Here is a 25,022-nt window from a genome sequence, read left to right as displayed (position 1 = left end):
GGTTATTGAGTGTGGTCGTTTAAGTGATAACTTCACCTCAGTGACCTGTGCCGTTAACAGGAGCCGATCCCGAATCCCTCTGAAGACTCCAGATGAGCTTCTCACTCGCTGCCAGGAGGTGTGTAAGTAGAACCTGCAGTATATCTCCCACCCACCCACAGCTGACATTTATGTCACTTCAGTTCAAATATTGCTGTCTCATTTCTCTCCTCCCCTCTGCTCTCTTTGGAGGGAAAAAAACAACTCCAGCACCATGTAAAATGCATCATCATTTTAATCGATACAATATATGTACATCCATGTTTCAGTCATCATAATGCAAGAAATCCCATCTTTACATCTATACAGTGTTCCAGTTGTATTCAGTATAAAAGAAAGGGTTAATAATCACAATATTAAGAGTAATCCCCATGTGGTGATGCAGAAGTCTTCCAAACGAATGGCAGAAAGGGAACTGAAAGCTAATAGATCTCAATAAATGCCACTGCAGTCTCACAGAGGTCACATGGTGTTACTGTCTTGCTCTCTCTCTCTCTCTGTCTATCTCATGCTCCATCTTCTCAAACTCCCTGGGAATAAATAAATATGCAAAAATCACCACACCATGCTTGGTCTAATAATGTACATTAGAATCATGTTGCAAGATTGGATTTTAACCCTCCTTCCCTCATACATGTGAACCTTCTGGGCCCCTGGTGCTGTGTACTGGCTGTTCTACTTGAAAAGGGGCCTCTTTTCCATCCCCTTCAGGTCCCTCGGGTACAAAGTTCCCTCAGATGCTGTTTAACCTATACCCCCCTACTTCAAGTCCATCCATCTCATCCATCTACGCTCCTTCCATTTCTTTATCATGGCGGGCTTGTTGACCTGCCTGCCTCCCCACAGTGTGGCTGCATATCAGTCCCCCTGCTGTGCTTTGTGTGGTCAGTTTCCTGGCAACAGACAACAGCAATGACAGGGCTCCAGGGCAGAGAAAGCCCTCTTTGCATTACAGCAGCTTACTATAGCTGGATAGCTCCAGAGCCCCTGATGTTCATGGTCATGGCTGGTGTGTGTGCGTGCTACAAGCTAAAAGAGCTGCAGTGTTCGGGCTCGCAGTACGACAACGCCAGAGAGTTCAAGCAGACAGGAAGTCCACAATGGCGGCGCTTCTGAAAGTGGCTGCTGCTGTTTCTGTGTGACTCTTGTGAGGTAGCACAGATTAAGACACCTGCGCTACTGCAGAATCAATTCTCTTATTTTAAAAATATATTTTTATATATTTTTAAATCCACAAGCGTGGTTACAAAAAGGAGTAAAAATGACCCCCAGATGCTATATACAGTAAAATATACTTTACAGCTTTACAGGTAATAAATCGTAGATTAAAAAAAAAAAAAAAGCCTTTGAAAATCACTGGTAAGATACGCAGTTGAGGGCAGTGATTTCAGCGGCTGCAGCACGGTTTTAATTGATTAGCTTCGGTCGTGCTGACAGACTGCAGGAAGTGAAGTCGCAGTGCATGTTTAAATGGTGCGAGTTAATCAAAAAGTCCTTATGGTTGAATAAAAGCTCTGTTAAGAGATTTACAGAAGCAAGCATTTACAGAGTGGGACTACACAATCTTTTTTTTTTTTGGTCCTGTCTGCTTGAACTCTTTTTTTAGCATCCATTAGCCCCTTTGTGTCATTTCCCTTTGACTTCTGTACAAATATGTAGCGGTACCCCTTTTAAAAAGCAGATCTTTGACACCCCCTATGTAAAGAAACATAAAAATAAAAAATAACCCCAAACATTTTACAATCAAACACCCCCTCAGGCTTCAGCATAAATGAGCGGTAATGTTACAATACTAATTGTTACAGTGTCGGGCATGTAAATATCAATGCAGCATTTCATGTTTCTTGATAAAATCTTTGCCATTGTTCTGTTCTTTTGCCTCCTTGGGTTTATTGCTTGGTTAGATGGCACGTGGGCAGAAGTTTTCCAGATAATAACGAGTAAATTACAGGGCTGTGTTGAACAAAATGGAGCCGTGTGAGGAATTAAAAATGCAGCAGTTTCTGTTACCTTTGGCAAATTTCCACCTCCTAAAATAGCCTTGGGTTGTAGTATGAACTATTACATTGTGGTATCCTGTATATATATATCTTTATGATACATACAGTTGATGATACAGGAGAAACTTTATCCATGTTCTTTATAGGAAATGGTAAAAAAAAAAATCGAACTACCTTGTACTGTATTAGCAAAACAAGACACAGTTGTGCTACAAGTGCTTCATGTGTTCTTGGCACCCGTGGCCTCAGTCCAGAGTGAGTCCTTCAGCGCTCTCCACAGTGGAGCAAAGTCCTCACCAGAGGTAGAGAGAGAGAGAGGGAGTCCATGCTGTGGAGCTCTGTTGCCTCCTCCACCCTCCTCCACAGCTCCCCCACCCCACCCGCCGTCAATTGCCAACGTGGCACATTCCTCCCTCGCCCCTCGCCCTCCTCGTCAGGTGGAACAGTCCAGGCGACATCCATTTTCCCAGACTAAAATAAAAAAACTCCATCGGGATCGGTTAAAACCAGCAAGGATGATAGGCTGCAGTAAATAATACATAAGCAGCAGGGAGAGATGGCGGCTATTTACAATCGCACAAATCATCTAATGTTGAGAGGTTGAGTCATGTAACGAAAGACCCAATTTTCTGTTTTTTGCTATTTTACACTTTTTCTCGTTCAAAAAGCAACCAGACCAAAAAAAAAGATATAAAACATAAAATGTCGGTAGTTTACATTCATGCCTTTGAATGTTCGCCCACAAAGCGGCTGAGCACGGACACGCAGCATCAGAGTAACGCAACACACCCACAGGATCTGTACATTTGTGCAGTTTTCAGGTCTATGCTCCTTTACCAGCAGATAAACTGAATGAATATTTTGTCATGATCGTGACACTGGAACCGTTTTTGTACCTAGGGTGAAGTTGAAGCGGCCACTTGAGTTAAAATAAATAAATACATAAATGCTGAAGATGTGCCTCTGTTTTATCCATCAGAGAAGAGCATTAGGTGATCTTTTTGTTATTATTTTTAAGCCCTCTGAACTAAAAGAGCCTTCTCCAGCAGGAGAGGCGTCCATGCAGCATACCTTCTCAGGAAGGAAAGCTCACGCTCACACTCAAACAAATCACAGGAAAAACAAACAGAAACCAGCGGTGAGATTGGTTTTTGGATTGTACATCAGCAAAATACGTCATAGGAACGGTGCGTAACTAAATATACACTCTGATAGACGCTGCATACCGTCTCTACATTCTAACATTAAGTATGCTCTACCAGTTTTACACGGAGGTCAGGCTTCACAGGGTGTAGCATTCACATTAAGTAGAAAACAGACATTACTCAGACTAGAAATAAATGCATTTTAGTCAGTGCACTTTGCCTTTTACAATTCAAAGTCACCCTTCAACTACCTCAAGTCATGCAGTCCACAGCGTTTTTAAACTCCAGTGTTTGATTCCAGTGCATAAGGCCTTGGCAAAGGCATTTTGAATACCGTCCCCTTTTTGTTCAGAATATGTATGAATGTGGATAATTGTTCCTCCCATAATACACGAAGGAGCTTTATAAAATTTCATCAGGCAGAAAACTGAGATTGGCAGCAGCAGAAATGGCTCAGAATCGACAGACTTCACATTCCTCCACAAGATCTAGACAGGATTTTTTTTTTATTTCGTTTTTTAACAGTCCATCTCAGGAAGGCCCACTTCCTGCTCTCAACCTCAAGCAAGTCTGATAAAGACCGGGCTGAGCCATGCAGGGAGGACCTGAATACACTGGCAGGGATAACCACTGTGTTTTCTGTCCCACTGACTGTGATATCTGATTGTACATGAGGTGAAATAAATGTTACAGTCTGATCCATAGCTTTTAGTGTTCATGCTGTAGTTTGGCTCTAACTTCCGTGTTCGGTACTCTGTGAAATTCTCTGTGAAACACGAGAAGCTGTTGCTCCAGAAACATCACAAAAAAATAAAGTGTGGCTCCCTTTTGACTCTCCAGCAACAACCAAGTTCAAAGCAGATGCATCAAGGTGGTGTGAGGCATCCTCCACGTGTCGGCCCAGTGAAAACATCTGAAAGAACTGTTTGATGCTTTCAGTGCCTTTCGTTTTTTTACTCTATAGTGCTTCAGTGGGATTTCTTGAATTGGCGCTATTTTAAAGATAAAAGCGTACCAGCGGCTGAGCCTCGTTTACAAGTGCGTTGTTTCTCGTGGCTCAAATTTAAGGAAGAGTTAAGGAGAAGAAGCCTTAGTGTCATTGGACCCAGCGTCCAGGGTCTTGCCTTCATTATGGGGATAATATACAAATATCCTTATATATAATCTATAATATTGTGGAGAGTGTAATTCAGAATTAGATGCAGAAGAAAACGTGTGCATGTTTCATTTTAGGCATTGAGCACAATTAAAATCTAAACATCTAACGTGTGTTTCCTTTAGGATCAACTTAGCAGGGACTTTTTTCCCCCTTTTGCATCATTAACTTTCAAATGCTCAATGAAAATCTAGCAAATCTTACCAAAGAAGAACAGACTTCGAGTCACATTCCTTCAATCCCGCTCCAGTTTATGAAAGGATCTACTGCTAATTGACCCCCAGCTGGTGACCGATTACTCTGATTACTTTCCAATTCTGCAAGGCTTTTAGATTCGGATACAGTGGTGAAGGTTTACAAGCACTGGCTTGTGGCTGGTATTAATTTCACGCCCTTGTCATGACAATTAAGAAGGTAAACCATTACTTTAAAAGAAACAAGATAAAATAAAATACAAGTCCATTTTTCCATTGTAATTCATGTGTTAGGAGTTTCTCTCCTAAAAGTTATATTTGCATTCAAAGACACATTTCATGCAAATGGTACAACTTTTTTTTCTTTTTTTTTTCCGAAGAAAGAAACACATATTTGTTTTCTATATGTTTATATCAAAGAAGAAGCTTATTTTCTTTTTTTATGTATATATATGTAGTATATATATATCAATTCACTTTTTTCTACACTTTTCTAGGGCAGGCACCGTACACACACCGGGTACAGAGGCATGCCACACTTGCATTGCTTTTGCATTCTACAGTTGGTTGGCTGGCAGGCATAATGTCATCCAGGCAGTGCTGCATTTAGTGAGTGTCTGCACCAACTCTGAACACACACACACACACACACACACACACACACACAGGCATTTTCTCCCTCACTCTCTGAGTCTTTTGCGTCACACCCATACAACCATACATCATGTGCAACTTAGCTCCAGCCAGTCCAGGCAGCGCCACACTGCCTAGATGACATCAGATCAGGGGGCGGGGGTCTACGGCTGATGCGACAAGCTTCAAATGGAGTAGTAAAAGCAGTGCAGCAAGGCTCCTGTGGCACATGCAGAGAGGGGCCAGGAATGGCTGGAAACTTGAGCAGGATAGGTCAAAGGTCAGCGGAGGGTGCGCAGGGTTCAAATGGAGGGTGCATGGTCTAGCCCAGGGTTGCAGACAGATTCATGAATGGGAGGTAGGAGGGGAAGGAAAGCAAGGCAAGAAGGGCCAGTGCTAAGTTTGTGACAATTACATCTGTATTTTTTTTCCCTTTTTATATATTATGTGCTTTTTTTGTTACGTTTTGCTTTAGGTTGGACTTTTTACAAATGGTTTAATAACATAACTGAGGCTCAGAGTATGGATGGCTGAATCTACTGGTGGTCGTACGCTCGGAGGATGGAGATGGAGAGAGGTGTTATGGGAGAAACTCTGACGTTCGCTACATGAGTTTTTCAGCTGTATACACAATATAAGTACATGGAGGAAAGGGAAACACTAATGCCAATAGATCAGATAAAATAATCAACTGCTGTTTGTGCTCAGTCATGTACTGTAGGTTTGTGAGTATTGCTTGTAGTCTTACTCAAGTTGCTCCCCAATAACCTGGATTAAGCAGGCGGAGTGTAGACTGCAGCTACTTTGTAGTTGTCGTAGTTTTGACAGTAAAATTTGCATATTTAAATGAAGTTTGTTTCCTCTTCAAAGTTATAAAATTACTAATCATCAGTTAAACACTGAACTGTATCCAAAGTGTTAGAATTTACCTTGATTCAATTAGTAAACAATTTTAAAAGTACACAAAGAAAGTACTAATGTTTAGTTTCATAATACTTGATTCAGTGAGAAAGGTTCATCGCACACAGCTGAGACTCGGTCTGCTGTCAGACCAGAGCCTCGTCAAACGTACACATACACACACATACACACAGTCACATATTCACAACACACACATAACAAGCTCTGACGTGCAGCTATATCTCATCTCGGGATCTGTCAGTGTGACACACTGCAGCGAGAAAGCGCCACCCTCCTGTCACCGCAACCAGTCAGAGACCCTCCCCACAGCTCCAGTGAGAAAAGGAGGTGATTCATCGATCCGGAAAAGAACATAGAAAAGGGGGGGTTGTTATCCAATCGGACCATCAGTGAGGAGAGTAAAGAGGAAGGTGGGTGTGAGGAAGATGCACTGTGTTTATTCATGATGCAAGATGCACACAGCACATGTTCCGGTAACCATCCTTGCCATCTCTTCTCTCTCACTGTCGGGGTCAGTAACACACTCTCGCTGTGCTTCAATATGGTGTCTTGGAGAGGTGGCTAAAAGCCGGATCACTCGGTTTGTGTGTCTGTTCACACACCAAATCATTTTTATGAAGGAGAGTGTGTGCTAAAAACTCCCTTAACCCTTTTTTGAGGAGTCTATGTACTCCCCCCGGTCCATGCATTGCTCTATCCACCCACCCCACATAGAAAACTGCACTCTTGAGCAACTAAACATGATTTTGCTGTGGGGAGGGAAGGTTTGAGGAGAGCAGAGAAACGTAAATGAAAGGGAATGTTGATCAAAATCACATTTTCCTGATGCCAAAGGGGCTGGGGAGGGTGCTGAGATGGGGGCGCCAGTTAGATGTCTTCTGAAAAAAGCCAATTTTTCTCTCCCGCAGGTGAGAGGAAGGATTAAAGATACAAAAAATAATAGATTATTAATAAAAGAAACAAACTCTTCTTTAAAATGTCAAAGTATAATACAAAAATCAACAAAAAAAGCATAATAGTAGTAAAAACGTTAGTGACTTAAGGGTGAAATAGTAGAAGTGTTAAGTCATACTCAAAGTTATCACTAATGACACAAAATAAATAAAAGCTGTCAGAGGAGAGGACGTGGTCAGGGCTCTCAGGTGAAGGAGGGTCGTTGCTCTCTCTCTCTCTGTCCCTCTCTTTCTCCATCTCCAACTCTCCAGCTCTCCCTCTCCCTGTCACCTCTCACTCCTCACGAAGCTGCAGGCGATAGCGGGTATGGCGGATCTGGAAGAAGAGCCTCTCCAGCGGCGAGCGGCTCATCCCGGGTAGCCGGTAGTCTTCGCTCTGGCCCGTTCTGCGGAAACCCAGCGACTCGTACAGCTTGTGGGCAGCCAGCTTCACGGCCGTCGTGCCGAGGACCACGCCGGCGTAGTTGTTGCGCATTGCGTACTCCAGGACGCGACGACCCAGCGCCTTTGCGATGCCTTTGCCGCGGTAGCGAGAGTCCACCGACATCCGCCGCAGCTCAACGGTGTTCTCGTCCTCGTGGCCCTGCGCCGCCACGATGCCCACCACACGACCATCGAGCACTGCCACCCAGAAACAGGAACCTAACAGGAGGAAACAGAAAACAAAATCCAGTCTTACTGTGAAAGCAAGAATTATAATAGACATGATTTAGCAGCCTGTTAGCCAAGCTTAGTGTAAACACTGCAAACAGCCAACTGGGATCTCTCCAATGTTAGTGGAGCTGAACCTGCTGAGAGCAGGTGTTTGGTTTTTCTTTATTGTCTAAGTTTCTTAATTTTGAGGGTTTTACTGTCTTTGTGCTAAGCCTGTCAGCCTTCTCATCCTATTAAGCTCATAGCTCCATATTTTTATTCTTTACTCTGTTAGAATAGCTGTACATTTCAAAATAATCCATTCTATGATAGGCTATCTGCCTCTGTTTGGACCGTCTTTCTTCTGATTGGCCACCCATATCAAACAGGAGGTTTGAATAGCAAGCAACCATATTTACTCTCTCTAGGTTGCTAAGAGGAGAAAACAGACTGTCTGAAACTGAGTATTTAGCTGCACATACACTGACCTCATTATTTAACATCACTGTATCCATGTATGAGAGGAAATAATTAACTTTGACATGAAGGTGAAGAACAGGGCCTGTGATGGTGATCTTTTTGTGTTTTTGGATCAGTGATAAAGGTGTCTCACAGTCAGCTGCCATGACTTTGATCATATATCAGACCTCTGAAATATCTCTTGCATGGAACACAAAACAAACAGTATAATTGTCTTAAACTATTAAACAGGACATGAAAACTATAACTGGTTGCAAAATAGTTGGATGTGGCAGTTCAGCACCAGGAACTGATCTCAAGATGAACGTCGCCTTGCATGGCTGTTGTAATGACTTAAGGGCTCTGGGTAGAAAAGCCAAGGAATGGAAAATAGAAAAAAGGGGATGCAGGGAGCAGCTGAATGAGCAGGTCTGACTGGAGCTTAATAACATTAGCCACTCAGTGAGGACAGCTGATTAAAAGTGCAGGCATGACAGAGCAGTCACTTAAAGCTGACAGCATACTGGAACAGAGACTCTGATGTCAGATAGCAATTAAAGATGAGTTTTTGGGCCAAAACACTGTCATGTTACAGATGCTTATACACTATCAGGGACTTGCTGCATCTCAGGATTAATCAGACTCTGATGACAGACAGACAAAAACACTCAACACACGTCCAGGCAGACAAATGAAGTTTGACCGACATAGAAAAATGTCAGCAGACAATGCTCCTCCACCACAGAGCCACTAAGAGCCTGAATATCAGCCCGTTTTACCATCAATCTTTATTCCTGCTGCAGTTTGTAAACGGTTCGCTTTGATACAGAGCAATTGTTCCTTTTCCCCTCTGAAACTTTTCAGTGATAATAGTTCAGGTTCAGAGGCCAGCAGGATGTGAATCATCCTGAGTGTAATTTAACATTAGTTTAAATGTTTCTGAGGTAGAAACTTGTGCTATTCATAATGTTTTAATGACACTCTTAGGAGCCTTGAAGCTTTGTGACTTTTAAACCCAGCATGACAATGCATGTGCCCTTGCAGTAATCTTTCAAAGAAAAAGACTTTCTAAACCTTCTGCTGTGTTGCATAACTGTGGTCAGATAACTAACATCAGCAGCACTTATTCCATGTGCTGGCAGTGTTTCTGTGGTTTTGTACTAAAATGCCATCTGTTTGTGACAGACAAAGTAAATCTGACTGTTCTGTGACCGGCAGAGGCCGACCTGCGGACAGCAAAAATCTGCCTCCATCTGTTCACGAGCTCTGAATCCTAACTCTCTCTCCTTGTCCTTACTCTCACTTTTTATGCCGTTACACACAACATCTCCCTCTTCTCTGTTTGCTGCTCCCTCACACAGACACGCACACTAAACAGGCGGCGAAATTGACATCATGCATCAGTCCCACGTGTTCGCAAGGATTTGATGGCCCTGCAGGCTTGTGTTAAGCTGATCCAGAGGCTTCTGTTAGCGAGTCAAACAACTGTGGCAACGGGCAGCCCCCAAGTGATCCCCACTCTCCTAGTGCTGACATTATAAGCTGGAAGCCCCTCGAGTTTCCCCAAGTGTGGAGATGTTGCAGCCAAATTGGATTTAATTATCGGATATAGAAACAATGATTTGAACACTTTGCAGACTAGAAGCGATAGATCAGAAATTTTGTCTGCCTCTCTGGAAATGTGGGTCAGATGACTGTGCAGTTTGCTGATATCACAGAATATCACAGGCTATGTTGCCAAAAGTATTTGCTGAACTTGCGTGACATCTCATCCTTAATCTATAGGGTTTAATATGATGTTGGCCCATCCTTTACAGTTATAACAGTTTCAGGTCTTCTGGGAAGTCTTTCCACAAGGGTTAGGAGTGTTTATGGGAATTTTTAACCATTCTTCTATAAGCACATCTGTGAGGTCAAACAATGATTTTGGATGAGAACACGTGGCTCACAGTCTCTGTGATTCATCTCAAAGGTACAGTGTTGGGTTGAAGTCAGGACTCTGCCGGCCAGTCAAGTTCTTCCACACCACTCGCTCATCCATGTTTTCTGGGCCTTGCTTCATGCACTGGTGTGCAGCTATCTTTTACCAGGAATGGGGCATTCCCAAACTGTTCCTACTGGAATCCTGTCACAGTACCACCACTGAGCTCCTGAGAGTGAGCCATACTTTCAGAAATGTTCGTAGTAGCAGTCTGCATGTCTAGGTGCTTGATTTCATGCACTTGAGCCATGGAGGTGATTGAAACACCTGAAATCAATGATTTGGATGTGTGAGTGAAAACCTCTGGCAATATAGTTTAATCTCTGGTTAATGAAAGTCCTATAACCCTAAAAAAACAGTCAAAGCATTATTTTCTAACTGCCACTTGAATCTGCATAACAGAGTTTTGGTGGATGATGGTTTAAGGGGCTCGTTTGTGCAGCTCACTTGCAGAGTTTAAGTGATTTAGTATTAAGTACCATTAGTATTGGATTCATCAGCTACTTTTTAAGGAAGCTTGGAGCTGATTAGTAAACTGTTAGCTCGGTGCTATTTGTCATCTAAGCTCACTTGTTTACAGAAACTAATCTTTTTAGTAAGTCGGTCACATTTGGACGCTACATGGTGAGGATGTGCGTGGATTTCTTCCTGTTTTAGGCTATTGAAGGAAAACGTAGCTCATTAGCAGGGCACATAACAGCTCCATTCACTGCTTTCTAAAGGTTGTGTGTGTGTTATTCCTCTCAGCCATGCTCACAGCCATGATTGGTAATATCTTCCTGTCTATTAGCTTGTTTCTCACTTTGATCCAGACAATCAACAGTAATTTGAATGATTTCAGTCAGAGGATAAACCAAAATGACTCTTGAGATCTTCTTAGTTTTCCTCTAGTGAGATCAGAAAGCTCCTGGTTTGAACCCTGACTGTATGTAGTTGGTTCTTTCTGGATATTCAAGACAAATATGTTGCAGGCTCTCAGTTTAAACTGAGAGCCTGCAACATGCTGCAAATTTTTTGATTTTCTATCACTTGGTTGTGATGAGTGCTGTGAAATTTGCAGTTTTTGACTCCAAACTGGACACTTCTGAAGCGGTGGCGGGGAGGAGGTCACTGATGAGACTGTTAGCAATGGTGTCACCCTCTAACACAATACATGTGTCTGGCAGAGAGGCCAGATCTGTCAGATATTATTGTTATCATTAATAATTTTATCATTTTAGCATCTTTGCAGCATTTGTTAACAAATGAATTTCTTAAATCTGGAGTAAATAAAGTTTTTCTCATGATATTATGGGTTAATCTGTGATTCTGAAGTGGCCGTGGATGTGAGATAGATCAAGTGTATTGAAAAAAGCTCTCTGTGTGTGGTTACATGTGGCTCGTAGTCCGAGGTCCTTTGAATGGTCAGTAAGACTAGAAAAAAATGTAAATCCATCCAGTCCATGTGATCTGAAGTAAAGTGTCTCACAAACAACCGGAGAGATTGTCGTTAAAGTTTAAGTGAAAACAAATGCATGTGACAAACTGCTGAACAACAGCTGGAAATTTAATCAGGGTTGATTACAGTTTGGAGGAAATTCAGTCCAGATGTGTTGATTTAATGACTCAAATGTCTGACATATGTTTGTTTGCAGCTGGTTTAATTAGAACGTGTTATTCAAAGACCAAACAGCTGAGAGGTACACTGTACACCCGTCCCTTTGACCTCGTCCTCATTGCAGTTTTGCTATGATATGCTGATGAGGGAAGCCATAGTGAAGCACTCTTTGCTGTATTAAGCTGATCAGAGGCTCGTGTCCTAATAAGTTATCAACTTTGCTGAGTCCTCACCTGACACCATCACAAGTTTAAAATGTTTTTTGAGTTTTTATGGTACTTTGGGAGTCTCACACAGTTAAACTCACATTGGAAATGATTGAACACAGCAGCAGAATAAATTTAAAGTTTGGCATCTGGGCACTGAAATGTTGGAGGTGATGGAGGAGCTTAAAGAACAGGCAGTGAACTGGGGCAGCAGGGGCACTCTTTAACTCACCGGGTGTCGTTTGGCATCTGTGACCTGAATCTGCAGGCTACGGCATAACTGAGAGGGCCTCTACTATAAATTGGTCATTTTATCCCGCAGTGTTACTTTTGTTTACCCCAAACTGTGATCTTTTCGTAAATCTAACCAAGTTTTTCTTCTTCTTTTTTTGGTCCAGTAAGAAAAATAAAAGTAAAAAAGAAATAAAGAAGAAAAATAGAGGTGAACCCATGGGGTCCTGCCTGAGAAACTTACAGCTCGTAACTCCTAAGGTGGACTTTGTGGGTCCAAAAGCTGGACCGTTATCTCTACGCAGCCAGTCTTGGCTGGTGTATTAAAGGACAGCTTGTTTGTAAAAGGAAGATCCGATCCTATCTGAAAAACTGGTACAAGATGAGAACATGTTGGAAACTTTGCAGTTTCCCAAACAGACAATTTGGGAAACGTGTCCTGATGACCTGAGGAGTGTGGCGTGTACGTATGCACAAAGCAGTGCAGCCTGATTTGACTGCCTGCCTCGGAGGCTTTGTTTTTTAGTGCTTGTTAGCAAATCTAAGCATGCATAGTAATTACACTAAGATGGAAACACACTCCTGTGTGTGAGCAGAGTAGTAGAGCCTCTCAGAGCTTCTAGCATGGCTTTACTTTACACCCATGGTGGCTTTTTTTTTAGTTCACGAGACAGAACGATGGCAATAGTTAACTAAAGCTGTAAATATCTGTCTTCTACACGCTTCTACTTTTCTGCTAAATATGATAAATAACAATTAATTTAGTCTGTCAAGGTATCCCGAGTTAGAAAGAGGGAGTGAGTGAAGGAGGAACTCGTTTTGAGAAAAGCGTTAAGCTCTCTGATGCTCCCGCAGCTGTTTAAGAGTGGAGCGGTACTACAGTGTACCGCCTATGTTTTGGTATGTGTGTGTGTGTGTGTGTAACTGGAAGGTTGTATGAATGAGGTTACTCAGTCAGAAAAAGGAGTTAGTCAAAGAGAGCAAAGAGGAACAAAAAAAGAAGAAGTCATTCAGCTGTCCTGTGTGAAAGATGCAGCAGCGGAGGAGGAGGAGGAGGAAGGCGAGCATCTGAGTTAACAGTAAAAGCGATGAGACTGAAAGGATCCATTATTGCTGCTAGGGCATACAATCGCAAAGGAGGGGGTCTGCCATTATTACAGGGGGAGTGGGGTGGGGGGCGCGGAGAATACAGATGATGTCAAGATAAGAAATAGATTGAGCAGAGAGTGAAGGGTGAGAAAGGGAGGAAGAGCTCTGAGTTGTGGAAATCTTTCTCTCACAAGTAAGAATATGATTACTGTATTCTTAATGCGGCGGATCTAATTTCTCTCAGTAGCTCAGTAGATATTAATAATCCTCCATGCATGCGCGTGGGAGTGTTAGATACTGGCTGATGCTGTGATATGAACCCTCCATTAAATTTTAAAAATTACACACATACCTACAAACTACATGAGCACATAGACAGGAATGGGCTTTATTGTGTGTAAGAAGATTGTCCTGGAGGCCTAATATGGTAAGGGCTCCGTCTAGACGCTGCCTCGCTCTGCTGGAGCTCACTCCTCTGTGAAGCGAACACCGTATTAACGCTTTTTGGGCGAAAGATCGGCGGCGGCTTGGATTTGGGCGTGTTTGCTAATTGTTTAGGCTTCTAGTGACCAAAGTATTTCTTTCTATTTCCCTGCAGAAGGCGTCTCATTGCTGGAGGGAACCTTTAAGTCAATTTAAGCAACAGTGATTTATGGCTTTGGATTGAAAGTGTCGTATCGCTGCACGATTAATCCGGCCCCCCCAGACATTACATTTCGCGTTTCTGTGGGGAATGAGATCTCCCTGTGGTATTCATAAGGTGCTTTATCAGACTGTGTTATACGATTATTTTTCTTCCCGACAGTTCTGGTCACATTTTGTCACTTGTAGTGCTAAAAAAAACACACATATGTTGTGCTTTGTTCCACTGGGTACATTAGCATAAGTGGTCCACATATGGTTAACCCGTTAAAGCCTGAATCATGAAATAAACGCCAGAAACTACATTTTTTGAAAATGACAAATTAAAAAATATTAATTAAACATTAATTTGCACATATGAGTTTCAATTTGTAGCATTTTGCATTATGTTTATATGGTTTGGGGGGGGGGGGAGCGAGACCTGGGGGGTTCCAAGTTATTTTGTATATATAAAAATCCCTTAATACTGTTATTTTTTCACTTTAAAGCAAAAAGACTTAAGGCAGAGTCTCTGTAATGCGCTCACACACAGATACACTGTACTCCTCAGGTCAGAGTGCATGCTAGGAGTATTGATTAACCTGTCACGCACAACCTCACACGTCAGCAATATCTTCTTTGGCCACGGGCGACGAATGCTGAGAAGAGATGACTGTCACACAAAGGACACGGTTTCCAGATGTGCGCGTGAGCACTCATCAATGCAAAGCAGACTGATGCACCTACGTGTGTGTTGTCACGCTTTATGAGCACACACTCAGAGGAACTCATTACGCACACCCGACTGTTCGTCTTGCCGCCTGCCTGTCCGCTAGCACGTCTCCATGTTGTTTGTACGCAAGCGTGCGAGTACGCGTCCTTTTTCTTGCACACTTGCGCTTTAATGCGTACGTGGCATCCATCAGCGTACAGCTGCTGCTCCGACTGCCCTCTCTCTCGATCTCTCTCTGGTTTGATTCTCGGGGTCAAAGGTCACCCGTGTGGGCTTCACGACCGAATGCAAAATGTTAATCTAACCCAGAGGTGGGCGATTAATCTTCCTGTCCGAGGGGCCACGTGAGAATCTGGGACTGTTGAACTCAATAAGCTGACCTCAGTTCTGCTCAATATAATAATTTTTATCTCTTTTTAACGTTACTGGAGCTCAAACCTATTACATCTACATTTATTGTTCCTTTATAAATCGCAACCCTTAAACTGCAGACTCAGTCTTAATCTTCATGCACGTAGTCTCTCGTCTATTAATAACAGGCTCCTCTGTAATGAGCGACTCAAGACAGCGAGAAAATACACAATGCGAAAACTAATGAAGCCGCTGACACGCCATCTAGTCTCTCTGACGAGCACCTTTGTTCGCCATTGATTTAAGCAGAATGTAAGACAAAGGCCGGAGGTAGCGAGACTGCAATCTATTATTAATGATGGGATCGACTTCCTCAAAACACTGAACCGACAAGTGGCAGATGCTCACGTGTTTTCAGCGTGCAGGAAAAATTAAAAGACAAGCGTGTATTCTCCAGGTGATATCCGTCCAGCAGAGCCTTTAAAGGAATCGTGCTTATGATGGTACTTAAAACTGAAGCATGTCCTAGTACTTAATCAGATATATATTATATTTTTTAAGTAATGTGTTATTTATGTGGGCACAAACCCTCAAACTGGTAAAGGAAGGTGTAAGTTTAAGGACATCTAGCTCCAACAATAAAAGTACCAGCAAGGCTTTGAGGTGGTTTCTAAGATGTGCTGAAAATATTTTGAACCTGGGACAAAATATGTGGATAAAAGCAGTCTGAGCCCCACTCAGCTGATTATGAAATCAGAGCAGCACCAGCTCTGAGGGCAAAGAGTTTTCATGTCTGCTGCTTCTTCTGGAGCGCAGACATAACAGCGTGCCACCTGCACCACTGAAGGCCAAAGAGGTGTTTGCGTATTTTCAACAAGTCAAATATGGACTTTTCTAAGCGACGTTTCCCCGGTGTCGACTCGAGACATGAAAAAGCATTCACTTGTGGCAGAGATAAAATGGAATACAAGGTTGATTTAGCTTTTTTTCTGCTGTGGAAATTGTATTAATTTTTCTTTGTTTAAGTGGAGAAAAGTCTAGTTTTTAAGTTGTGAAGCAAACCTGGACGTGTGCAGTCTGAGAACAGCAGTCACACAGTGATGTAAAGGAATCAACGTGTTTTGTGATCCGATTCACTCTGTGCTCCTCTCTTTTTTCACTTTCATTTCCCACTCCCAGCAGAGTACTGCTTCTCCCCAAGCCTTGTTATGCTTGAGGCCTCTTCCTTTGAAAAAGGGAGTTCTTCCTCCCCACTGTTGCCAAGTCCATCCTCATAGAGGACTGTAGTGTTGTTGAGGTTTTCTCCCTAATATCAGGTCTCAGTCAAACAAACTTAGGGACTGATAAACTGTTTACTGTAGCCAGTAAAGAGTGTTTTTCATTTCCCTTCATGACCAAAGACATTACTTTGTGTCTGCCAGAATTCTAGATAGCCCAGCTGTTCCACCACACCTGCTCCCCTTCAGCACAGATGAAATATATAGACAAGGAAAAGGAGGAGTGATACAGGTGTGAGGGTGAAAAAAAATCCCAGAAAGATTAAGGAATAGTAGAGGGAAGCATCCAAAGAAGCTCATTAATCTAAGATATCCCAGCTGATGTGCATGAAATATCCCATAGAGGTTCCTTTGTGTGTCGCAGTTTCATTTGTGCCACAACTGGACATGACAATCACAACATGGGCTGGACAGACACAGTTTTCTGATACGCTTCGGTTTAAAATAAAATACATGTCGCTCATACTCTTCTCAAGTGCGATACCAGTCAACAAAAACACTCCTGTTGTGGATGCAGACTTTGCAGACTACAGTAACAACCAGCTGAGCCCAAATTTATTGGGAATTTTAAAGTGATAAGGAAGCTAAACTGAAATTTGTGAAGAGCTGCGTTTGGCCCAGAGGCCATGATTGTGACACATCTGGTCTATCTGCTGGCCAGCAAGCCCAAGATTTATCTTCCCTCCCCACACACATAAAGTAAATGCTATACTTTACAACACCCCTCCTTCAGTTGTCTCACCTCTTTCCTTCACACACTCTCTCTTATACTCTGTCTCCCTCATTCTGTCGTTCAGTCCTAAAATAAGGACGAGTACCGGCAGAGGAAGCTGCGCCCTCACCTGCAACCGAATGAGCTCAAACCTCCCCCATCCCTCTTCCACACACATGCATAAATGTATAGACACACACATACAGGGCTACAATGAGATGAGCAGGTATTTTAATGTCCGCTGCCTCGATGAGACCCTGCAGTGATCATGACGCCTCATTAAACAGCCGCTATTAATGAGTGGGTATCTCGCTTCACCAGGGAGTTTGGTTCAGTGTCTGCTCACACCCCCATTTCATTACACTTGCTTTTTATGCTGTAAGTGGCTTTAGGATGACCTAAAGTGACACATCAAGTAACGACTAAAGAGGGGATAAATGATCCGACTGCTGCCGGGACTTTTTTAATTACTCCAAAAAGAAGTCTTTTAGCATGCTTTGACTGCTTTGGAGATCTTTGGGTTTAAGCAGTAAAAAGGCTTAATAATGGCAGCTGTAAATTGCACATTAATGCACAAATAATAACTGTAACAAGCAATCAGTCACAAAGCTGCGTTTTTCTTTAATCTCTCCAACATGTAGCAAATAATAGTCTCAGCACTAAACTTCATTATATTATAGCCCAGCTGGGTTGTTTTTACAAGATACCAAAAGTTTTAGCTGCTACTTTTTGTTAAGAAACAAAAAAGATTTTAAACTTTCCAAAATGAAATGACTAGATGTGGTCAAAAAGAAAAGTTTGTCGAAAAATAAATAAAGTCAGCTTTTATTTCGCCTGTATCTGTTAAATAGTTTCTGTAGCTGGTTAGTCTTTTGTATTTGTGCTCATGCTAGACGTTTCTTCCTGTTAAAAGGGAGTTTTTGCTCCCCGCTGTCGCCAAGAGCTTGCCCATGTAGCACTGTCAAATTGTTGTTTTTTTTCTCTCTAATATTACAGTGCTGAACATTGGGGGGGTCAAGATCTCTGTCTAAATAAATAAATAAATTCCCAGATGATTAAACATGCAACTATTTTGCTGGTAATACCTGAAATGAGTAAAGAAAACCAACAGCCTATTTATGCAAGATAATTCACAATTTTATTGGGGGGGGTTATATTGGTTGGGTCTGATTATTGAGGGGGGGTCATAACCCCCCTAACCCCCCTGGAAATTACGCCCCTGACCTTGGGGCAGCTGTTTTTCCTGATTTGGTGCTATATAAATAAAACTGAATAGAGGAAACAGATTAAAATTGACATTACTTCACAGGGTTTGTTGAGTACTTTTAAATGCTGTTTTTATTTAAGCTTATAAACATTATTGTGTGTTTGAGTGCAAATCAGATAATTTTTGAAATAATCGATCAATCAATTTAATTTCAATTAAGTGGCATTTTTGTACCAGATCTGTCCAGGGTGTACCCCGCCTCTCACCCTATAACAGCTGGGTAAGATAGCCCACCACAACCCTGAATCGGATGGATGGATTGAAATAAGCCTCCAGTCTTTATTTGAGACACACGTACATATTTATCCTCTCAACCATTGTTAGCTCGATTTACTTCACAACCTGTCTGCCTGCTCACACACACACACACACACACAGCATTACAGGTCTAATGAAAGCAGTGACAGCTGGCCTTAAGAGGCTGCAGAGTGAGTGATCACAGGAAGTGAGAGTATGAATTAGTGTAGTTGTGCCATGTGGAGAGGGATATGTGTCTTCAGTCAGGAATCGCTTTTCTTTTATTACTCTGTGGTGATTTTGTGCTTATTGGAGTTTATTCCTTTTATATTTTATTTCAGTGTCACGAAGAATTCCGTGTCTTCCTGTGTTTGGCTCTATCTTTCTTCTAAAGCAGCACATCTCATACATCCCCATCATTCAAGGTGAAAAAGAAAACAAGCATTATGAAATCCAATGTTGAGTTTCAAACTATTTGACCTCCCACATTCAGTAAACTGTCTCTCAAAACACAGAGAAGCCTCGAGCACCAGACACACACTCAACATTGTATCACTTCCTATTTGAAGTCCTCGAAGACACACACACATTATTGAACACAAAAGTCCTTATCTCATCTCTTGCAAACTCTTAAACGCTCCCTGTCAGACCCACCCACACAGACACAGCTAACTCGTTAGCTACTTGGCTCACGTAGAGAGCTACAGTCCACAGAGTTGGTGTTTGTATGGTTGTCAAGTAAACCTCAGAGATGAACTCGTGTTATTTATCTTGTGATTTATTCTTTTGCTGTTATCTGCTGCTAACAAGCTAAAATATGGCATGATCATGTTCTTTTTTGTTTTTAGACACTTTGATTATCTTATTGAAACTTTCCTTATAGGACCCAGTAGGTTGATTTGACAGTTTATTGTACAAGTCCTTCTGAAATTCAGGGACGATAGCAATATAGGTGTTCAATTTGTTTGTTTTTTTTCATTATTCTCATTTTGTACCAGGGAAAAAAATAAATTATTATCTTCTTTTTTTTTTTAACTTAAATGTCTGGGGGGTTTTCATCCCTTAATCACAGTTTTTAAATATTTAAGCAGCAGCAAATGAAATGCAACAGATAAATATCATCCAAGTGCCATCAGAAAATGTCATTATGTGCTTATAGGGTCATAGCTGTCAACAAATCAACACCATGTTTGGCCAACGTTGCATTAAAGAGGGCTAATTACTGTTATACATACAGTGGGCTGTGTGCATGCTCATGTTTACTCTTAAACTCTCTTAAAGTAGGTTTGCATTATTCACAGTTTAATATAATCCTTATTTATCTTATACTTAACCTTGGTGCAGTCCCTCAGTGCACCCTCCCCCTTTAAGACAACTTTCTTTTCATTGGCTGCCCCTCACAAACAGGTTTGAACAGCAAGTCGGTGGGACTTTTGTGCTCACAGCCAGAACTGTGACCCTGAGATGACCATATTAGGAATATCCCCTCTCTATGATGTCATAAGAAGCCAAAGACTGCAAATAATAAAAACTATGCAGGCTTCCTTAAATTAATACACATCCAGTTTTCATTAAGCAGTAAAGTGTGTGTTTGCATTAGAGCCCGTTCCTCTTAGAAAGAAGCTGACTTATATGATCTGTTTTCAGGGCCTTTAAGTTCAACAAGTTCCCCGTTATTGGCCAAATGTTTCCTCCTCTATATAACCACGCACCCCTACGTGCCATGCCATTCTGTACACACTTTAAACAAAGCACCACAGTGACGTCAGCGGTGCCTCTCCATCAGGACCGCGTGCTGGTACCCAGGTGTTCATCCCCGTGGGCCCATTCAGAGTGCACGGATATAATCATTAGCATTGTCCAAGAGCAGTGGTGCCTGACCCCATCTAAACCATCACAGCCCTGCAGCAATAATGGGAATGCTAAATTGCATTTGTGTATGCACTGGATTACCAAGCCAAAGGGCACAATGTCAGAGAGAAGCAGACAATGGTGGGGGGGCAATTGATGAACACCTGCTTTTTATATTTGCCACGTGGTCTGGGTTAACAGGGAATAAATGTGTCCAAGAAGTTAACAAGGCAGGGGAATGTGTGAAAAAAAGTGTGTCACAGGTGTACGTGGCTGTCCGTCGCTGCTGCCCGGAGTTAAACTCCCGAGGAGAATGAATAGTCAGAGATGACACCAGAGGTGGATTGATTTTTCCAATTAGAAGCTTTAGTGGAGGAAATGAACCTTGCCGACACCGAGTGTACTGCAGAAAGTGTATCAGCAGTCTCCTCTGCACGATCAATAGCCCTGTGATGCCACCCCCATCCGCCCCACCCTTTACCCCCCGCCCCCTACCTCAGTGTCCAAGCAGAGCCCAGAGAGGAAGCGGAGTGGGGGAAGGAGTGGAGACAGAGATATGGGAGGAGGGGTGGGAAAGCAGGGAGACGACCTGCATATTTGATGATTTGCCTCTGCATCGCCTGAAGACTCTTAGACACAGCTGTGTTTAAAAAGAGCGTTTTTGGTATTTTGTCTTGTTAAAAGTTACAGGCCCAAACTTTTCAGTGCGCCAATGCATTTTTTTCACCCACTAACTGTGTGCTGGTGATGGTGGAGCACTGGGAACTGACAAAACCACACACATTTTGTGTGTGTGTGTGCGTGTGTGTGTGTGTGTGTGTGTGTGTGTGTGTGTGTGCGTGTGTGTGAAAACAGTGATGTGTTCCCTGCCTCTTACCTGTGGGTTTCATGTAATATGCATCTATGTCAGCCATGTCCGTGTGCAGAGCACAGTCCAGATAGTTCTGGATAACTTTCCTGCTGTAGTAGTAGCGCGCACCCATGAGAATGAGGGGTGCACAGCAGGTCAGCGTGAGGGATTTGGTCATGTAAAAGCACATTACTATGGAGAAATGGAAGAAAAATAAACAAAACCTGTCAGAAGAGAAAATCACATGTTTGATTTTTGCCGGACCCGTACACACACACACATACACAACAAGACATCTGTAAGCATTAATATCAGGAACAGCTGAATCAAATATTTGGATAATTGTTCACACAAACCCGCGTTCATCAGACATTTTCTGGGAGACAAAAGTTAACAGAACGACAGAGTTTGTTCTGCCTGAGGAGAGCGTGTTAGTGCTGGATTCATCCAACCAGTGCAGTCCATGTTGGGAGTTATTAGTAAGATGTAACGCTGGGGGGCGCAAAGGGAGACAGAAGCAAGCAGGATGGATGCTGCGTGTAGCATGTTGCGTGCCATGCAGTAACCTAGTTGCTACTTTGTTCGCTCATTTGCGCTCCAGGTGGAGCGAAACAGAAAGCGCTAAAATGCGCGGGGTAGTAAGCTTCCGCTCAGACGAGGTTTTCAGTATTTAGGATCAAATTTGGTTGGAAGGATCGAGCCAAATATCCAAACAACAAAATTAATTGGCGGGAGGGGGGTATGTGAAGCAGATTTCATGCGATTTTTTATTCTTTAATGTGCGTAACCGTACAGGTTGTGACGCAAGACGCGTTTACCTAAACCGGCAACATCGACAAAAAGCCAAACGAGATGTGGCGCATTGACTGCTGTGTAGGGGCGGAGGTGGTGGTGGTGACGAGGCGGCGACTGGGGGGGAGTGCGTGCGTGCGTGTTCATGTGTGTTTGTGTGTATTTGGCGGCGCGGCGGGGGAGTGCTTTTTGGGTACGTGCGCGCACCCTTTGGGCCAATCCTCAAATTCATTCAGTCATTCATTGAAGCACCGGCATGTCATCACATCGGTTAAACACATGCACCATGCCGCCTGCCATGCCTTTTGTTGGCGTGTAGGAGCAGCGTGCCCGGTGTGGCACAGTATGAGGCGGCTGCTGCTGCTGCTGCTGCAGCAACAGCCTTTTTCTCAACTTAACTGCACATCGCCCACAGAGCCACGACAACAAAGAAGCATCAGATTTCTGCATGATTTTGAAGGCAAGTTCCTCAAAGGAATCGCTTCAGGGCGCAGACCTAATAAAAAACGCGCAACAGCGACATTTACCTGCGCACATGAATCCATTACATTTGAAGTTTTTGAGATGCGTATGACCAGAAAAAAAAAAGTTGGTCTGAAACACACATAAGCTGCACGGCACACGGGAGTGTGAGGGTACTTACTTGTCAGAAGAACGTATAAAAACTGGGTCTTGGGCTGCTGCCAGAGCCCCCTAAAAGCTGTGTTGGGTATCCTCTCCATAATACCCTCATAAAAGATGCGGCGTACCTCCTCTTGATCCCCGCGCTCAAACTCGCGGATAAAAACCACATCTTTCCTCACATCCTTGGCCTCGGCGGGGTTCAGAGGCGTGCTGGACGGAGGAGAGCTCCACAGGATCGACTCTTTTTTGGTCCCATGTATAGCATCGTGTTCATCCGCAACAATTTTAGTCTCGCAAACCATTTTGGGAGACGAACAATGCATGCAACTGGCCGCAAGAAGAAGAAGGAAAAAAAGTGCAGTTCGGAGAGAGGGAGGGGGAAAAAAGAGTGGGTAGTAATGATAGTGGGGGAAAATGGATGATTCGTGAGATTTTCTTAAAAAACAGCGAAACGATGGAGGGGGGGTAAGACGAAAGGGGGATGTTCTGCTGCAACCCTGAGCGTTTCCGAAGACCAAGACTTGCCGGTGTAAATCGAGCGGTATTTATAAGCGAGCAGGGCGGGTAGATTCGGGTTCACGGGGTTGGGGTGGTCCTCCGGCTGCACAGATTGGTAGAGGCAGTGCGCTGTTAGATGCTGATGGACGAGGGAGGAGGGAGGCTCGCTCATTCCCTCCGCATCTGAGCAGGCTTATGTATGTGTGCCAGAGAAGTGTGTATTTTGAGAAAGTGGGCCCGCGACGAGGAGGGGAGGGGGTGCGATGGCGAGATTGCGTAGAGAGGCTGCTTCTGAGCAGTTCTGTCTTCGTGCTGTCTTACAATGAGGAGGATCCCCGATTTTGTGATATACAGTGGCTGCGAGAGATGCAGCACAAAGGCGCAAGGTAAAGCGGGGGCGATGCGTAAAACAAGAGGAAATCCTAGCAGAGGGGAGAGTGCAGATCAGAGGGAGAGATGGAGGAAATAAAACTCCTGTGGGATTTATGAAGTTAAAGGGTGACTGTAGCCGCTTAAAGTAATAAATCTGTGGCAAAAAATGAAAGACTCTTAAGCCAATCGGCTGGCGTCACCGTTGCTGTTGCGCAGATAGGAGGCTGCTGTGATAATAAAGGGATGGGGAAATGCCCTGATGTGATACGGAAGCATCAATATCCTCATAGATTCAACAATAAAGTGTGAAATCGGCTGCCGGTCAGCCTAACGCCCGGCGGCGGCTCTCAGTGGGCTGTGTGCAGCCTCCTCTGCCGGTTGACTGACAGCTCTGCTGCACTGCAGTGATTCCTCCACAGCTTCCCTCCGCTTTGTCACCCAGCTCCTGTCATACATCACCCCCAACATGGACATCGTGTCTCGGCTTACTGCGCATTTGTAACCTGCCATTAACCGATTTGCCGCCGAGTCGTCGCGCATCAAGCATCGGCGGCAGCGCCGGCTTTACGCGCGTCCGTGGCAGCTGTGATGAGGATGATGATGGTGATGCTTGGTCTGCTCCTTTGTTGTCCCCCCACAGCACTCCCTGTGTGTGACTGCGATGGTTATTGTGCAGAATCAGCAAAAAGTTTTATTTAGGCGGTTTCTGAACAATGATTAGAGACTAAAAAGTGTCACCACCTATTAGAGGAGGCAAAAAACCCACTGAGAAGATATGATGATGTCATACACTCTAAAAGTATAACATCCACTCCTTATATTAGTATAAACATTACTGGGCATCACCAAACTATTTCCTGGTGTCCTGCCGAGCCTTTCTCGCGCTATCATCAGTAAAAGTTGAAGCTCAGCGGACGTGGAAGATTTATTTTGGCTCTCAGCTCGCAGCTCTTTGTGGAGCCACAGTCGCATACTCAAAGCAAACTAGTTTGAACTGGATCGTCAGCGGCAACCTGCTATTGATAAAGCTGCATCCACCCCCACTCCCTCCTCTTTAAGGTGTCCCTCCTCCTCCTCCCACCCAGAGAGCAGCAGAGGAGGAGGAGGAGGACAGGTGGATATCCTGCAGAGTCACAAAGTCTGCTCGGTCCGGACGTTTGCTCTGCAAACATGCGAGAGATGATTTTTCTTTGCACCAGCATCTCCTCTGCAGCGGCTCTCACTGTGCGGGTGGAGGATGCTCTGGGCATGCGCAGTGCTTCTCTCTTTTTTTTCTCGCTTTTTTCCGGTAGTGCTGCCTTCAGGTGCTGTAGGCAAAGGTAGAAGTTGTAAACACAACATATGCGACACTGTCAAAGTTAAAGAACATAATAAAGATCCGTGTTCATGATCTTTATAAATCTTCTGTTTCATTTCATCCACTCACTTTGAAGACTCACTGCAATGCAGTTTGTCTGGTTTACTGCCTGCTTTCTATTTTTTGTTTAAATATCTTCACATTAAAAAACAAGAAACACAAAAGTGCAGCAGTAAATGCTGTGTTTTGCATGCACATTAATAACTGCACTGTGCAGTCAGACCTGTAATGAGAGCAGCAGGT

At 43.4% G+C, this 25,022-nt stretch overlaps 2 protein-coding genes across 3 annotated transcripts in view; one reads left to right on the top strand and one right to left on the bottom strand.

Moving 5' to 3' along the window:
- Nucleotides 1–377, top strand: part of poln (polymerase (DNA directed) nu) — an 81,784-nt gene extending 81,407 nt beyond the window's left edge. The window contains exon 29 of the mRNA XM_084923965.1: nucleotides 61–377. The gene's annotated coding sequence lies outside the window, so the exon portion shown is untranslated. The remainder of the gene's footprint in view (nucleotides 1–60) is intronic.
- On the bottom strand, nucleotides 257–23,641 carry aspnat (aspartate N-acetyltransferase). Of its 2 annotated transcripts, XM_084923964.1 has the most exons (4): nucleotides 22,572–23,641; nucleotides 21,164–21,328; nucleotides 7,331–7,683; nucleotides 257–5,538 (listed from the first exon to the last, which is right to left on the bottom strand). In XM_084923964.1, exons 1-4 carry the CDS (start codon nucleotides 22,873–22,875, stop codon nucleotides 5,470–5,472), a joined length of 891 nt encoding a protein of 296 aa, XP_084780090.1. In that variant the 5' UTR covers nucleotides 22,876–23,641; the 3' UTR covers nucleotides 257–5,469. The 2 variants fall into 2 exon arrangements, with proteins under 2 accessions (XP_084780090.1, XP_084780089.1); XM_084923963.1 differs by having other exon boundaries at nucleotides 257–7,683; nucleotides 22,572–23,631.
- Nucleotides 23,642–25,022: the final 1,381 nt, after the last annotated feature.

Source organism: Perissodus microlepis, chromosome 3 (genome assembly GCF_051167445.1).
Source record: "Perissodus microlepis isolate ML-2025 ecotype Zambia chromosome 3, ASM5116744v1, whole genome shotgun sequence".
Classification (NCBI taxonomy): Eukaryota; Metazoa; Chordata; class Actinopteri; order Cichliformes; family Cichlidae; genus Perissodus; species Perissodus microlepis.
This window is presented reverse-complemented; position numbering and strand designations above follow the sequence as displayed.

What these genes read in the sequence shown, in the direction of transcription:
- aspnat (XM_084923964.1), bottom strand. Translation starts at nt 22,875, where the DNA reads ATGCATTGTTCGTCTCCCAAAATGGTTTGCGAGACTAAAATTGTTGCG. An exon ending in TTTATACGTTCTTCTGACAA is followed by an intron (nt 21,329 to 22,571) that starts GTAAGTACCCTC and finishes ATTTCTCCATAG; the next exon opens with TAATGTGCTTTTACATGACC. An exon ending in ATACCCGCTATCGCCTGCAG is followed by an intron (nt 5,539 to 7,330) that starts CTTCGTGAGGAG and finishes TGCCTTGCTTTC; the next exon opens with CTTCCCCTCCTACCTCCCAT.